The 16,480-nt window shown below is 41.4% G+C and overlaps 1 protein-coding gene across 2 annotated transcripts in view; it reads right to left on the minus strand.

Moving 5' to 3' along the window:
• Cacna2d3 (calcium voltage-gated channel auxiliary subunit alpha2delta 3) overlaps positions 1-16,480 on the minus strand; it is a 793,771-nt gene that overhangs the window by 262,428 nt on the left and 514,863 nt on the right. For both annotated transcript variants that reach the window (XM_028754076.1, XM_028754077.1), the window contains exons 12-13: positions 15,778-15,856; positions 5,673-5,806 (exon numbers count right to left, since the gene is read on the minus strand). In XM_028754076.1, the coding sequence (XP_028609909.1) occupies positions 5,673-5,806; positions 15,778-15,856 (213 nt within the window). The remainder of the gene's footprint in view (positions 1-5,672; positions 5,807-15,777; positions 15,857-16,480) is intronic.

Genomic DNA, 16,480 nt, shown 5'->3' on the forward strand with positions numbered 1-16,480 from the left:
ATTTAGTATATTATGAAGGCTTCTGGAAGTTTTGTTTATTTTTTTTTTATTTGGAGGAAAAAAATCTCACTGCATAGATTAGTCTGCCTTGAATCAGGATCTTCCTCCTTCAGATTCTTAATTATGGCCTTCATTAGTCATGTGTCTCTAGAGGAATAAAACTGACAAAAAATGTATGTGTATATGTATCCATATATACACACATGTATTTATTGAATATATATGAATATATGTTTTATGACTATTATAATAACTATATATGAATACATAACTATATATATAACTATATTCATTATATATAACATATGATGTGTTCATAAAAAGATAAAAGATATAGAATATGTTCTATGAGAGTGTGGTGAGTTATGGGGGATGGGGATGTCTCAGCAGGCCCATGCCAAGTCATCCCTTCCTCCCAGGGACCAGCCACAGGACTGTATAGTATAGAATAAAGTTTATTCAGGGCATGGGGAGGGGCATTAAGAGGGTAGTAGAGGCAGAGAAAGTCAGAGAGAGGGAGAGAGTAGAGAAGCAGAGGCCGGCCATGAGCATGTGGAGAGAGGGGGAAGGGAATAGGGAAGGGGTCAGGGGACAGAGTGAGAGCAAGAAGGCAAGAGAGCAAGAGAGCAAGAGATAAAGAGAGAGGAGGGGGCAAGTAGCCCCTTTTATAGTAGGTCAGGCTTACCTGGCTGTTGCCAGGTAACTGTGAGGAGAAGCATACCTGGCTGTTGCCAGATGACTATGGAGTGGAGTTTAGACAGAATGCTAACACCTATTCCAATGTGAGAAGCCATTAAGGGGAGGTTGAGCATAGAAAGAGAAACTGCTGGTCTGGAAGTGAGTAAGCTCGTGTAACTGTGGCAATGTGACAAGAAATGGCAATGTGGTCTCCAGACAGCAAGAAAACAAGACCCCAGTCCTATAGCTGCAAGAAAAGGAATTCTGCACACCACCTGACCACCTGACCCATCCTGGGAAAAACTCTGAGCTATAGCACAGTCATCAATTAACTATGGTCTTGTAACTATACAGTTACAAGTTAACATTTGTAAACAGTTAAATGTGTAGCTATTTATTACCTGGCCATGGGGAACTAACATAGATATCAGATGCTACATCTCTAAGCTAAGAAGATTCTTCAGAACTACCTACTTGAGAGCTTATTTATCTGGTGGATTTGCAAATATATAATAACAGGCGCTAGGGAAAACCAAAAGCCTTGTTGATCTGTCATTTGTTCAAGTCCTGAGTTCCAAGCTTTACTTGTAGCAAAAGGTTCTTGACGAGGTGAGGCATGCCCATCCTGTCATCTTGCCATATTGAGCTCACTCAGTATGAGCCATGGTGGTTGGGGCACAGAGTATCAATTCTGTGAGGAGCAGAAAATTTCAGAGGTATTCCTTATGCAACTGCTTGCCCAGGTAAGCCCCAGGCCACCCTCCTTTCTTCTGATGTCAAGAGTTATGTAGTGGGAAAACCTTGAGAGGCAGTGGGCTCTCCATGAGCTTCAGGTTGCGCCTGTAGCCAGAATAACAAACATGAGCACCACATCTGCTTCCATGGCATACAGCATTCATCTGCGTCTCATTGGTGATGCTCATTTCACTGACCTACTCAGGATGTTGTTGGGACAGTTTCCTACACAGTGTAGTAGAGAGCAGACATAGTATCTTATTGTTCAGGTACTATTATTTTCCTCGTAATTAATTAAAAATGATCTCTGGAGAAGCACTTCAAAACAATAAAAATGTCTTTCTCATCACCAAGCTTTCGACCTAAATTTCTAATCCATTGATAATGTTGGCTTTAAATCAGTATGGTTGTCCTAAACTACCTTGGCTGCAGACTGGTTTCTCTCCAGCTCCGTTAGCCCCTCATTTACCACGTGGCATGGCCCATAGGATTACACTCTCTTCCTATGGAGTTTTTCTGTTTGCTGTTTCTCCGTTATCAGTAAGAATACATGGATTGCTGTTTTACTCAACAGGTCATAGCCTATCACTGTTGAATGTTGTTCTGAGTTGCAAACTGTCCCAGGTTTGATCAACGAGAGACCCCTAATGCTAACTATATGCTTTTGATACAATCATGTTGTTGATTTTAGTATTTCCTTATTTTCTGGTATAAAATATTCACTGAGAAGAGAAAGGTACCTTAACTATCAAGCCTTGAAATCAGCAACGTCTCTAAGGAATCCTGGTTCTTTTTCCTGGGAGAAGATCTGGCTCGTGGATGAGCTCATTGCTATGTAGCTTTCAGTGAGTCTCGCCACTCAGTAAACATAGTTGGAACTGTATCCTGCAGTCTTTGTTCCAGTCTAACCCCATAGGCACCTGCCTTGCTTGAAGTGTTTCCATGTGTTCACTTCCAGCATCCTCCCAACATAGACTAAGAATTGCTTACTACAACATATGATGCTAGGAAAATTTAAATTTGCTTCATTCTTTTCCCTGATATTATAAGATAGTATTAAGCATTTTATTCAAAAATTTAATAATAAATGCCCACTATACCAAAGATTAATTCAAAAGGTTAGTTATGTTTTCTTTTCCCTATCTAATGGGTAAATCTGTTATTTAATGAAGATAGAGTTGTTTTTTCTTTCAACTTGTTAGCACTCTGTTTAAGTTTTCTTTGTTTTCTTCCTATAACTTTAACATACACACAAATAAATAAATAAGTGCAATAACATTTTTGTTTGATTGGTTTAGAGTTTTGTTTTACATTTGAGCTGGCCAGATGGCTCAGCAGGAAAATGTATAGTTTCTAAGAATGATGGCCCAAGTTTGGCCCCCAGGACCCACATGGTATAAGGAATGAACCAACTTCTACAGGTTGTCCTCTGACCTGTACACATGTGTGATGGCACACGTACCCCACCCCCCCCACACACATGCACATGAATATAACAATTTTTAAATTCAGAAGTAGGTCAGGGAATCAGCTTAATAGGTAAAGTGCATGAAGACCTGATATCAGCTTGCTAGAAAACACACAAAGCCACATACAGAAGTGCTTGTCTGTAACCCAAGCACTTCTACAAATAGGTGGAGTAGAAAAAGGAAAATCCCTGAACTTATAGGCTTGCTAGGCAGGAATATGTGATGGAAAAGGACAAAGGATGCACACTCAAATAAGCTGAAAGACTGCACTTGATGTTCAACATTGTTCTCTGACCTCCTTCAGATGTGTGTTATAGCATGCATGTACTTACATTCTCTCTCTCTCTCTCTCTCTCTCTCTCTCTCTCTTTCTCTCTCTCTCTCTTTCTGTGTGTGTGCATGTGTTTCTCTTTGTCACATATACAGAATATAGACATGCAAAGATACAACAAAACAGAAATCAAAACTATGTAAAAAGGGATGCATCTGAGATTTCTGACAGTCACCCAATTCTGTGGACTTCTAATTCCCCTATGCCTGTGCACATTTCTCATTCAGTCTTCTGTCCTACACAGCATGTCCCCTGCAAGACCCACTCTTGTATTTTGCTGACTTTCCTTCGCAGTATATCTTGCTACTACATAAACATCCTATGCTGAGCAGCAGAGACCACCCTCACTCTCACTGCTAATAGTCTATGACTCATACAATCAATCTTTACATGTTTGGGGAGTTAGGCAATCTCCAACATGTGGAAATCACACACAGTTCTAATGAACAAATGTCTCTGTGGGCTTCTGTCTTGATGGAGAGTTATCTTCAAGGATAATTGCATGTATGACTGCGGGGGCAAAAGGCAAATTGAGCAGCACCTCCTCCTCCATAGAAAATGTCTCTTCTGCATTTGTATAGTGATGACCTATGAAGTTCTCCCTTGCTGGCATCCTCACCAGGACAAGCTTCTAGTTCAATCACTCTGCTGTTGAGAAATGGCATCTCATTATAGTTTAATTTGAATTTTCTTACTATGGGTAAAGGTGTGTATTTTTCCATGTTAAAAGTCATTTTATTATAGTTGAGGCTTGCCTATGTCCTCTGCTAATTTCTTTTTCTGTAGGATTTTTTGGGAGTTTCGTCAGTTTTACAAAATGTTTTATTACATTATTAATTTGCTTATTTCTGTGCATGAGCATGGGGTCACATGCTGTGGCGCCATGTGTGAAGGTCAGAGGATAACCCACGATGGTCACTTCTCTTTACCTTTTGGGTCCTGGGCATCAAAATTAGGCTATCAGGTTTGATGGCAAGAGCCTTTACCTGCTGAGAAAACGTTCTCTGTCTTTTTAATTTATAGCCTTGTTCTGCTAAGATGAGATCAAACACTAAGTTTCCATATGCCATTAGGCTGTTTATTTGGCCTCTCTGTTCTATTGATCTGCTCAGGTTCTAGCATCATGTGCTTTCTCTTTAGATTCTTGTCCTATACTTTCACCTGAGGAAGGAAAACAACTGATCAGCCTAGATGACTGGACTTTGCACGACAGACTGGAGTGCTTTGGTTCTTTAGCACCAGCTAGACACGTGCTTCTCCTTTGCTCTTAGTTTTTCTTTCTCAGTTAGCCACAAGAAAGAAGAGATGCCACCGTGATTGCTGTGCTCATTGTCACTGTTATAAATGGAATGTCAGCTCACAGGGCAGCTTAGCTATCTCGTGTCTTCAGTACAGAACTGAACCAGGATCCAACTTCCAAACTGACAAAAGACCAGTGCCTCCAGCAACCAAGAAGTGTTTCCCAGCCCCACACCCTCATCTTCGGGTGACTCTCCTTGAGGTTCCACATCCCTTCTGAGACAGGACATGCAGTCCTAGCTATGTCTTACTTGAAGGATGGGGTGGGGTGAGCTGTTGTGGTGAGCTGGATGTGTCATGGTGTCCCCAGTTTGGCTTCCATGTGTTGCTATTGTCCTGTGTGTGCCTGCTGCTGCCAGAAATATAACAAAAATGAGAACAAGAGAGCCCAGAGAGAGGAAAGTAGGCCCAAGACAGCCATGGAGACAACTACAGAACACAGCTGTGTCTGTGCATTTGTGATTAATGAGATGTGAATCTCCAGAACACTGATGGCTGAACAGTCCTCTGAGACCATTTACAATCAATAAATGAAACATGGCACTCCCAGCAGACTCAGTATCACTCTGAAAAATCACCCTAAAATTACACAAAAACACAGAGCTGTGGAATGATTACTGGGTGACTGGCAAAGTCCCTCCTTTTAAGCACACACTAGAATCCAACTTTTCAGGAGCTCATGACCAGAGTTCACACGACCATGCTTACAGAACCCCCACATAACCACATATTTTGCCTGTCTATGGAAGGGAAATGTAATTGCATCCTCTATGGTGGGCCCCATTTATTATCAGAATGAGCTTCGGTCACATCTTCAACTGAGACCTAATGATCCGTCACTAGGTCGGGGCCTCACACATGGCAAGGGCTGAGTCCATGAGCATGCTTTTATTCACTGTCTGATGCAGGAACATGATCATATGTGGGCTATCGGGAAACCACAAACAAAAAGGGAGACTGGTTGATGTTTTCAGAGGAGCAGGTCCTATTCATGGTCGTCTTCCATACAACCTTTGCCTGCCTAGATGAACAACAGCAATTGTATCTACAATCTTGTACAGTGTCACTCAAGCCCATAACTGATGGAGAATGATATGAAACTCTTGCACTGAAGCCTGAGGACAAACCCAGCCTCTCCCCGAGGGTCCCTATAGACTCACGGTGCTGTCGATGTATGCTTCCGTCCACACCACATCATGTTCCTGGTCAATGACTTTGGGACGGCTGAGCACATGGAGGTATTCCATGACATTCTCCTGCACATCAGCCAAGGTGGAGATCTGGGTGAAAAAACCTGCCAAAAGAAGGACTAGGCTTAGAAACACACAGGGAGCATGCATCAAGGAACATACATTAGCTAGAGGGCAAATTTCCTTCTTTGTCATTGTGAAGTGTTAGATCTCATCTCTCCCTCTTGAAGGGAGCTTTATTTTCACAGACAAGAGTATAGTCACCAAAAGGAATAGAACTTAAATTAACCCACACAGAAACAGTTGACTATTTATTGTTAAGGATAAAAGGCTATGTCCCAGGCTTTATTATGGACACGGGAATCACAGTCCTCAGTCCAGGCAATTCTACCATCTTTTTCTGTCCTAGTTTAGTAAGCATATTTCCAAGGAGAAAACTATAAACCACAAAATTAAAAGAGATTCTATTATTATAATATTAATATTAGTATTAATTGATATACTAAAAGTGCCCAAAAATGTGGTAGTCCCTCGACAATACCATTTATTTTTTTTCTTCTTTGATATGTCTTCTTTTGTTTTTGAGACAAGCCTGGGATTGTTTGCTATGGCGCTCTGTCTGGCTTTGAATTTTTTTCAAAGTAGTTTTCCTGCTTCAGCTTCCTATATATTGAACTAGGATGGCTCACCTTTGTTATTAATATAGACAGGAGGAGTATTATTGTGTAATGATAACTTGACTGAAGTGGACTAAAGACTTATGTTTTGCCCATCTTCCACCAGCACTGAGTGGAAGTTACAGGAAAGCACACAGGCTGTGGGTTTCTTGCTTTCACTTATTCCTTCTTTGTCTCTTGGTTTATAGCTATTACCTCCAGTGTATGCCAGGTATTGCCTTGTGTATGCTTGGGGCTGGCATTGAAGATCCTACTTTGCTGTGACAGTCAAACTGACAGCAATGGTTTCCATGAAAGAAAACATTCTAAACGTCAGTAGTTCTACATGTGAAGTTGTCTGTTTGATCTGGAGTTAAGGGCATTGATATGTTCTTCCTCAACTTAGGGTCTGATAGGCTTTGCTGCATGCTAGGAAGTTTATAAGGGAAAAAGAGCACTGGGCACAAGCTCAGCTCCTTCGAAGGAATCCATTTGTTCAAGTCTGTGTGGAAAGCTTTCTTAGTGGAATGAACAGGATGGGAAAGCACTGTCTTGAGCTATCCAGATAGGGGGAACAAAGCACAAAAATAGCATGGTCACTATCAAGCTAAGATGTAATAGGGGTAGCTGATCACATCTAGCTACCCTGAGCCAGGGTTTCTGGAGGTGAACACTGAAGAATAAGGGGGGAGTTAGTGTAGAGGAAGGCAATTGCAGAGTGTGTCTGGCAAAGTCAAGGGTACAAGGGAAGTATCTAGATTACAGAGAATCAGGCCCCTTCTGGGAATTGAAAATAGCTCAGAATGGTCCCAATTAAAGAGCTGAACAGAAAGCAGAAATGTCTCAGAGATGGGCCTAGCAGAACAAACCCAGCCTCTTCCCCGTGGGGAAGAGTTGAGATCTTGTCCTAAAGCAAGTGGTTATGGAAGGACTTTTAATGGGAGAATATAGAAATTAATGCTGCTTCTTATTGTTCCTAAGAAAGGATCCATTTCCACTTACCATATGAATCAGAGATGGCTTAAAGGGACTCTAAAGCCAGATCTGCTGTAGCATATGCACAGCAATTACTGACTTTCCTTGTGTCTAAACCAAGTACTCAGTAGGGAAACATAGCCCTTCTATTGTCCGGGAAGAGCTAGACCCACCAAGAACATTTCCATACAAAAGCCAGCTGGTTTGAATTTGGTGTACCAGTCCCAAACAGGTTGGGACCATGTGGCTTCTGGGTTCCTGATGACAGCTCTGCACAGTGCTAATTAGCATGCATTATCACTCCTACCTGCCCCACCCTCCTGGCCATGAGTATAGCAGGAAAACAGGGCCCCAAGGAAGAAGTAGGCATGCTTGTTATAGTTTGAGATCCCAGCACAGGACCTGTAAGTTCTCTTGGAGGTCTGGCCCCCACTTGGGGAGACCAATTGGTATATGGCTTCTAGGTGGTCCAGCTAAGAGGCATGGTAGGCAAGAAAAGTTTTATAAGGGGCTGCTAGAAGACAAGGAAAACGCCTTACCCAACAAGAGTCATCCCTCCAAGCCTAGAGGCTATAATTCACTTTAGAAGAAGAAAGAAAATATTTAATATCTCTGCTAGTAGCTAGCCCTTGGATTCTAAGAAAAGAATCTTAGCACATAGCATAAGCTAAGGAGAGGTATCAATCCATGTTGGTTACTTTGGTGGTTCTGGGTCTGGATGGGGATACTTTGATGAGAGTTTTCACTGTGGACTCATTCCTGTGATGACAGCCTCTCTTAGAAGAACACTTGACTGCCTCTACTTTCACATCTAACCCTCAAAGCAAATGTCGAAGCTCTCTGACTTAGGTTCTCTAAAACAGAGCCAAGAAGAGATGGATATTCGAGAAAGAATGAAGGACACAGCTCATCAGCTTCGAGAGTGAGATAGGAGGGGTGTCAATCATACATTTGGAAAGGATTGAGCTGAGGAATGCCCCTCACTCAGTCCAAGTGTTACAAAGCTCACTTACCTAGAGCTTCAGTCCTGGGTAAGCCAGTTAACTGATGGATGTTTGTCTTGTGAATGAACAGGGGAATCCAGGATGAAATACACAAAGCTAACTCTTGGTTTTCCTCTCCAACCCCACTGGCCTTTTCCCCAATAGCATCCTTCCCAGCTAGGTTGAAGCAGAATCATCTTAGACTCCCATCACCACCCCTTGCTCTACCCCGGTCCCATATCTAACTCACCAGCTTTTTTTCTGGACCAGTCTCTAGAAAACACTTAAGCCTAATGTTCTTTCCTTTAGCACTTTGACCCTACCCCAAAATTCCATAATGTACAAGTACAAGTCCATCTGCAGCCTCCCCATGACTTCCCCCCTTCATCTAAAAGTATAAAATACATTATCATCTATCTGACCAAAGCACTACAATAGCATCCACATAGAGTTAGAACAAAATCTGAATGTCTTACTCCAAGGGCCTTCCTCTGTCAGCCCTCATATACCTGGAAACTCCCTTGCACACTGTTATTGGACATTAACTCTTTTCCTGTTCTTCTACGCTGATCTGAGCCTGAATCTTTTGCCTTAACCTGCCCAGAGCCTTTCACTTCCTGCTCATTTCCCATCTTATCTAGTCTTCCAAGATGGATCCATTTTAACACCAAGGGCTCAGTTTGGGGAATCTCCCCCTGATGAACTGACTAATCTGAACTTACTTTCTCTCTGTGTATCTTGTTTCAGGGTATAAAGCCACTCTGCCTGGTCTGAGGCTGGACCATGACTTGCTTGCTTCCTATGTTTATGTCTCTGGGATGTTAGTGCTGTGGTACATTATGAGAACTGATGCTTGTCTGGTAAGGAGACACCTTCCAAGACTCGGGGATGTGAGTATGTAAGACAGTGCAGAAACCCTCACTGAGGTCTTCCTGGGACTCACATTGCCCTCTGTCTTGGGACTCAGGACAGCCCACCTCTGGTGCTCATTACAGAAGGAGAAAGAGAAATATGGAGAATTAGCTTTAGTCCACTTTGAATCCAGGTTAATTGAGGTAATTTATTCTCACCCTAGAAGGCACTCTTTCTTACCAAAAAAAAAAAAAAACCCAAACAAACAAAAAACAAAAACAAAAGAAACATAACACCTCCTCTGGGATGCCTCTAGGGGGTCAGTTGGGTATTATAGCTGGGAAAGGTTGAAGGTAAGAATGAGCAAACACAGGGCTGCCCTTAAAAGTTACTGGCAAAAATAAGTACCAGCATATAAAGACAGGTCATAACTCCAACTTATATTTCAATATAATAAGCAGAGATATAGGTCTGTAAAAGGTAAAAGAAACAGCTGAAATTATATATATATCAAAGCTTACACAAATTTGGTCTCAGTCCATTGGAACCTGAAACCTTTCTGAAAGAGTCTTTTCTTGCTTTTAAATGTTTTTCTGTAAAGTTTAGCTAAGAAATGTATGGTCTAGTTAACAAATGATTGATAATAGGAAGTTGCTAAGGGTCGAGATCTTTGGCTGAAACCGTAGCCGCTTCCCTCAGTTCCCTTCTGTAATCTCTGAGCTGGCTACCTTCCTTACTACCCTGCCTTTTTTTTTCCTAGTGAATTCTAGCTCTTGAATGTTTATTCTTGTCTTTAATGTGCCTTTTTGAACTTCATATATCATGTAAGAAAACAGGATCGGCAATCATTCAGTAATTACTGAGTAATTAATGCTGAAATTAGCCACCTATTACAAATGGCCTGCTCATTTTTCTATAGTACATCAATTTATTTGCCTTGCTCCCTTGAAGCATTCCTTCTGTGAACTCTGGGTTACAACCGATCAGTGTGATAAACCATATGCAGCCCAATACTTTGTATTCCTGTGATTTTATTCTGACTTCAACATGTTTTCAAAATGCCTTGCTTGGAGGTGCCTTGCCATAGACAAAGGATTCCATATTGCACTCTACAGTGACACCAGATGCCAGAGCCCCTAAGGCCTGTCTTTGTGATCAAACCCTGCTGTCTATCTCACATGGCCAGGTTCTGTCTCTACCACGGCTGGGATGTTTTTGTGATGGAGCCATTTTCCCAGGTATGAGGTAATCATTGCCACCATGAAGCAGATTCGCTGTGGTGACTTACATAAGATCTTGGCTTTCAGTTGGCTGTGGACTGGGACTCCGGTGGTATAGGTTTTCACCCAACTCAGTGGTATGTATGTTTATGTATGTATGTGCATAGTATCTGTGTGGTTGTGTGTTTATGAGTGTGTTTTTGTGTATATTGTGTTTGTATATTTTTTATATATGTGGTGTGTGTTTGTATGTGTGTTTTGTGTGTATGGTGTATATGTTTTTGTATGTACGATATTTGTATATGTGTTTATGTGTATGGTGTTGTATGTTTTTGTTTATATGGTGTGGTTTTGTGTGTGTGTGTACATGTATTGGGCCAGGAGAAGGGGGTACTTTTCAATGATGCAATTCTCCAACTCAAAATGCTTCGTTAAGAAACCCCACTAAGATTTTTGGGTCATTAGATGGACATGGATGGAATCCCTTCTTTGGTGAGTACCATGTCTCTATTTCAGATGAATAGACTTCTCTTTATGTCTCCCCTTGAAGTGACATAGCATGAGTTTAGCTACTTCACATATTTCCAGAGATTATCCAATCTTTTAAGTATGAAATGCTAAAAACCAGAGAGCCTATGTTTAGGGGTTCTCTTTTTATAAACAAAGATAATTAGGATACATAACTCCTAGGGATTCTCTCAGGGTTTACAGAGATGTGTCATGTAAGTACTGTGTGCCCTACCTGGTACAGAATGCAATCAGTAATCCTCAGTTGCTGTTAGCAATAGCAATATGGTAATCTTTGTCTGAATCACATGCAAATCTTCACATCCTTGGTTTAACCAAAACATCTTAACTATGTCTTTTCTCCTACCCAAGCCTACAACCATTCTTTTGGACTCAGAAATATGAAGCATCTTTAGGATTATGTAACAATTGGAAAGAGATAGTGAGATTAAGAATTATTTCTTGGTAAAGGTCAGTGGTTGGATTTCCCTGGAGGGCTTAGGCTACTAGTTATAGTTCAAACAAGGAGAGAAAAACCTTTAACCCCTCAAAAAGGGATAAGCTAAACACACAACTGGGGGAGACACACAAGGCATTTCCTTTGGAGCACATGATGACTGATAGGTTGAGAACTCCAACACTGAGCAAAGCCTGTGTTTGCACAGCTGGGAAACACTCCATTAACTCTGATTTCGAAGGGGAATCATCTAGTGCTCATTTCAAATGCTGGCACGCTGCACATTAGAAAAGGTTATCGCCTCTTCATGGGATATCTGGACTATCCGACTATCTTTGCGGCTGTCCCAGTTCACTTGTTTATGCAAGGGTGTGAATTCAGTGTTTAAACTGCGCAGCCTGTCTCTCATGGCAGGGATGGTTTTAATATCTTTAAAATGGCATGCTACGCTGTTTCATTAGAGTTGCTTCCCTTAGGGCAAGCCCTACTTAGGTATAAAATGAAACAAACCAATCTGCTCCAAGTCTATCTGGATTTTGGCATCCTGTTGAAGGAGGTAGAGAACTAAGGCCCATGAATGTTCCCCAGGCATGTATCCTGAGGTTGACTGGATGTGAACTGTTTCCATGGCTACCAGATTTCTAAAAAAGACTTTCTGCCTGAACAGTGTGTTCTGAGTACCAGGGATCCAGGAATGGTATAATGGCCCTTACCATTCTTCCCTCCCTCAGGGTCACTCTCTGGTCAGGCAGCTCAACCTGTCAGCAGTCTTCATTTTGGCCTTTCCCTGGTCTGCTCAAGTCCTGGATGCTGACAGTTTATTTCATGGAAGAACTTAGTTGCGTCAGGGCAAAAACATGTCATGGGGGTAGGTAGGGCTTTGGACCTCATGTCACTTGAGCTGAAAATGTTATGCTGTCTCTGTCATGTAAGAATCCAAGACCATAAACAAAGATTTAATTAATGACCATAGATGAATCCTCGCTCATGACTGACGCCAGCATGAAGCCAGTGTTTACATGGGTGCAGAGGAGTGGAACCTGACACTGTCATAGTGAGTGTGATTTTGAAGAAAGGCAGACAGTGACATTCTGTTCCCCAAAGCCATCAGAGGGAGAGCTGAATCAGGAAGGTAAAATTGGCAAGAACAAGGGGTACATAATGGATGGTACATAATGGCACCCCACTGTCAATCCAGCCAGCAGTTATCCCTACAACCATGGATTTTCTGAACCTATAATCCTTACAGACTGAATTCTATATATTCTTGTTGACTCTACAAGAATATCTCAAAAGATTCTTATAAATGATAACTAAAACTAAATTATGATATAATATTAGTTGATTAAGACAAGGTTCCAATTTGAGGACTTTTTGTCAGCTGGACAACACAGAGGCAAAAGCAATCATCATGGTCAAGTGTCTACTAGCTGATGGGAAAGAATTGCAATCTAGTATGACAGGGATAAAAATAAGGAGACAAAAAGGAAAGGATTTTTTTTCCATGACCACAGAATAAAGAAAAAACACTGGGAAGCATAACTCAGTCTTTTTCAAATGTCAACAAAGTTCTAAGATGTACAGAAAGGCCTCTACTGTCAAAGGGAGTCTGGGATTTACCTAATGCCCCCATCCCAGGCCTCCTCTATGCCTGCTGCACTTGTTCCTGAGATGAAGCTGAACTGTGACCTGGTATGAACATCGTGGTTCACACTTTTCATGAGACAAGCCTGTCAATAAACAAAATAATCATACTACTTGTTACTTCAGGGATTCAAGGCAACATTAAAGCTCTTCCATGAAGCCATTCATTTTTTGAGACAAAGAAACTAAAATTTGCCTAAAAGACCACTCCAAATAAAAACAAAACATCAAAGACAAAGCTAAGTGAAAGGCATCATGGGAGTAGCCTTATTTGCCTGGCTCCAGCAATCTCCTCTACACCTTGGGATCCACGGTTTCCCTCTGTGAGCTTACCTCTGAACATGCTTGATGAAGGGACCCAGGCTGGGTGACATAATTATTTTTCTGGAAGAGGGGTTGGAAGATAGCCTTTAGATTTGCTAGTCAGTATCCAGGGGAGAAGCTATCAGATATACCGTGTTTCCTGCATAGTACATGCACAGTAGGCAGGACCGGTATGAGATGACCACTTCAAACTACACACAGACACAGAGCAGGGATGATCTTTCTCCATTAAAAAAAAAAATGGAGCAAACATGTTAAGAAAATCCACAAAGGAAAAGAAAATCGAAAAAAATCTTTCCTGCTCTTTCATGAGACTCTGCCTTCCTTCCCATTTAATGGTTCTGAGCCACTCCTTCCTTTTTCAAGAACATTCTCTTTTTGTGTCAATTACAGAGAAACAACTTTGGCTGCTGGCAATTAAGTATATTTTTTCTGAAGTCATCAAAGTTGCAGCTGAGACCTGTAAAACTTTCATCGTGTCTTCCTTCTTCCACTAAAATCCAAACATTATCATGCTGATGCATTATAGCTTATGAGACCAGTGAAAGGCTAGACCACCTAAGTCTGTCAATTCCACCTACTGTATAACAGGACACCCATTTTTATTAGCATGCATAATTAATTTTACTTGTGTTGTAAGCTGTCATAAGAGCACCTGCTCTGAGGAAAGTTCAAGGCTGGGCTCTGTCGGGTGGCCAGGATGACATCAGAATCTGAGGCTGCTCTCACAGAGCCTGCAGTCTCAGTGGGGAAGTAAGACAGATTAACAGGTCACTGACTTCAAGGGAATAGTGTGGGCACTTATGTGCTAGGAACAGAGCTACTAGTCCAACTTACATGGCCTTACTTCCTGCCTACAACTTGCATATTGGGCGAGTATTACCCCACCCACGTTCTGCAGGTGATGGAAGTTCACACCCATCGCAATAGCAAGAAAATGATCAATTTAAAGTCTGACTCCTTTTTGGCCATAATGGAAGAAGTCCTCACTAAACTAGAAAGCCCTGTTACTTCTAGTCCCATTCTTTGCCCTAAGTGTTGTGTCTGATAATACTATGGGGACTGATAATAAATTTGCTTTGTGAATACAAAAATCCATAAATGATTAAGCACCTCAGGAGCTAGTATTGAACTACTAAACCTAGTATGCACCATCTCACCAATCTTTCCATTTAATGAGAGCCAACAGAAGAATAGGATACAAAATTACAGTTCTACAGGAAAATTAAATGCAAGATTAGTAGCTAAGATTACTTAGCTACTAAAAGCAAGGCCTCTGTTGTACAGTGTAGAGGCTACAGTTGATAACAATGTCTACATTTTTGAAAATCACCCAGAGTCTATTTGAAATGCTTTCATCACAAATGCATGGTAGGTAGGTTATGCAACTCAAATTAATTGCCTTGATTTGGTCATTTCACAGTGTATACACATCTCAGAACATCATGCTCCATACCATATGTAGAGTTTGTATTTGTCCATTAAAAATTCAAAGGAAGAACTATTATTACCTCTATGCTGAATATTAAATGACTAATGCAAACTAAGGTTAATTAATTTCATTAGTCTTGTGGCCAAAGCTACACCATGGAAAATATCAACCCACCAATCTCAATGGCTTAACACACAGTCTTAGTACACATCTACTGTGTGTCAAAGACATCTATCTGCTCATTCAGAGAACCAAATGTGGTAAGGATGCTGAATCCCATCTCAGTTCCATCTCAATCATGAAGCTTCAGAGTTCATGGAAGAGAGTATAGATGCCCACAACAGCTCCTGAAAGCTTTACTTCAGATTTAATCCAGGTTGAATTCCTTCATGCTATAAGAATCTGCTTTCAGGGCACAGATGATGACTGGGAATGGTGTTGTAGACATGGATGCTTGAGAATAGTAAAAGCCTCATATAGAAGCCAAGATTACTTAGCTACTAAGAAGCAGAAAAGAGGCTTAGCCACTTGATTGTGGCCTCAAAATTATAGAAGAGCTGTTACATATCCCCCAGTGATAATTTAGAAATGGATTTTATCTTAGAATTCTAGCATCCTTGTCTGTTCTAAGTCATATGCAGAAGCAAAAAGGGTATAAAACTACAGCTAAGTAGGACAAATGTTTTATTTATTTGCATATTATTAAATAGGTGGTCTAGTATTCTTATAGTACAGCAGGGTGACTACGCTTAATGTTTGTGTATTTCAAAAGAAACAGGAGAGAGGATTTTTGAATTGGCCCACCACACGGGTATGATAAGTGTTTGAGGTGTTAGATATACTTATCACCGAAACTGCTTACTATATACATGCTTTGACACATCCTATTGAACTCCAAGAATATATGAAATTACTATTTCTCAATAAAAAGATGGCTATCTTCTTTAAGGGCTCCCTGTTTGTCCCATATATGCTGCTAATTCCACACACATTCAAGAGCAGAAATTCAGAGTCAGGATACTCACCTTTGTTAGCACAGGCCATCCACTTGAGATTGTCAGCAAAAGCAGCCTCCCGTCCAATGAGGTAAGTAAATATTCGAACCTAAAAGGAAGATGGACACACGGTGAGCAGTACTCAGCTTGCGCCATCCTGCGTGGACCACATGCGTGTCTCACACACATGTGCTTTACCTCTTTCATGCTCCATGCTCCCCATCTGCAGGAACATATTTAAGACATTTGAAAGTATAGTCAGCTAGAAATGTAGTCAGGGAGGGCCTTTGATCTTTGTAGCCATATGGCATAAATGGTAGTTGTTTCTCAGCGTGCAATGCAGGGCAGAGAAGAAGGGCCAGAAAGGGGAGGCCGGCAGCACTTGGGCCTGGCTTTGTTCCACAAGTGGAAAAGGATCATCCAGGTCTAGACCAAATCCACAACTGTTTTCCTCGTTCCCACATTCTGTGTGGGAACTCTGACTGTGCTGTTCCAGAGAATAAAAACACCTCTGTGAGATCCTCAGCATTTCTCCCTAGGAGAGCGGAGCTCTTTCACTATCCATAGGGGCTGGTTTACCTTTAGGTCCTTAACTGAAACAAGAGGCATTGCCTGTGGCCTGGAGACCTATGAAGTCCCAGTCTAGTCATCCTAAGGTTTTAGCTCCCAAAGAGCAGATAACTTACATTTTAAAAAGACTATCTCATTTTGCATTCTCTTTCCCTCTTTCCCT

Source organism: Grammomys surdaster, unplaced genomic scaffold (genome assembly GCF_004785775.1).
Source record: "Grammomys surdaster isolate TR1022 unplaced genomic scaffold, NIH_TR_1.0 125979, whole genome shotgun sequence".
Classification (NCBI taxonomy): Eukaryota; Metazoa; Chordata; class Mammalia; order Rodentia; family Muridae; genus Grammomys; species Grammomys surdaster.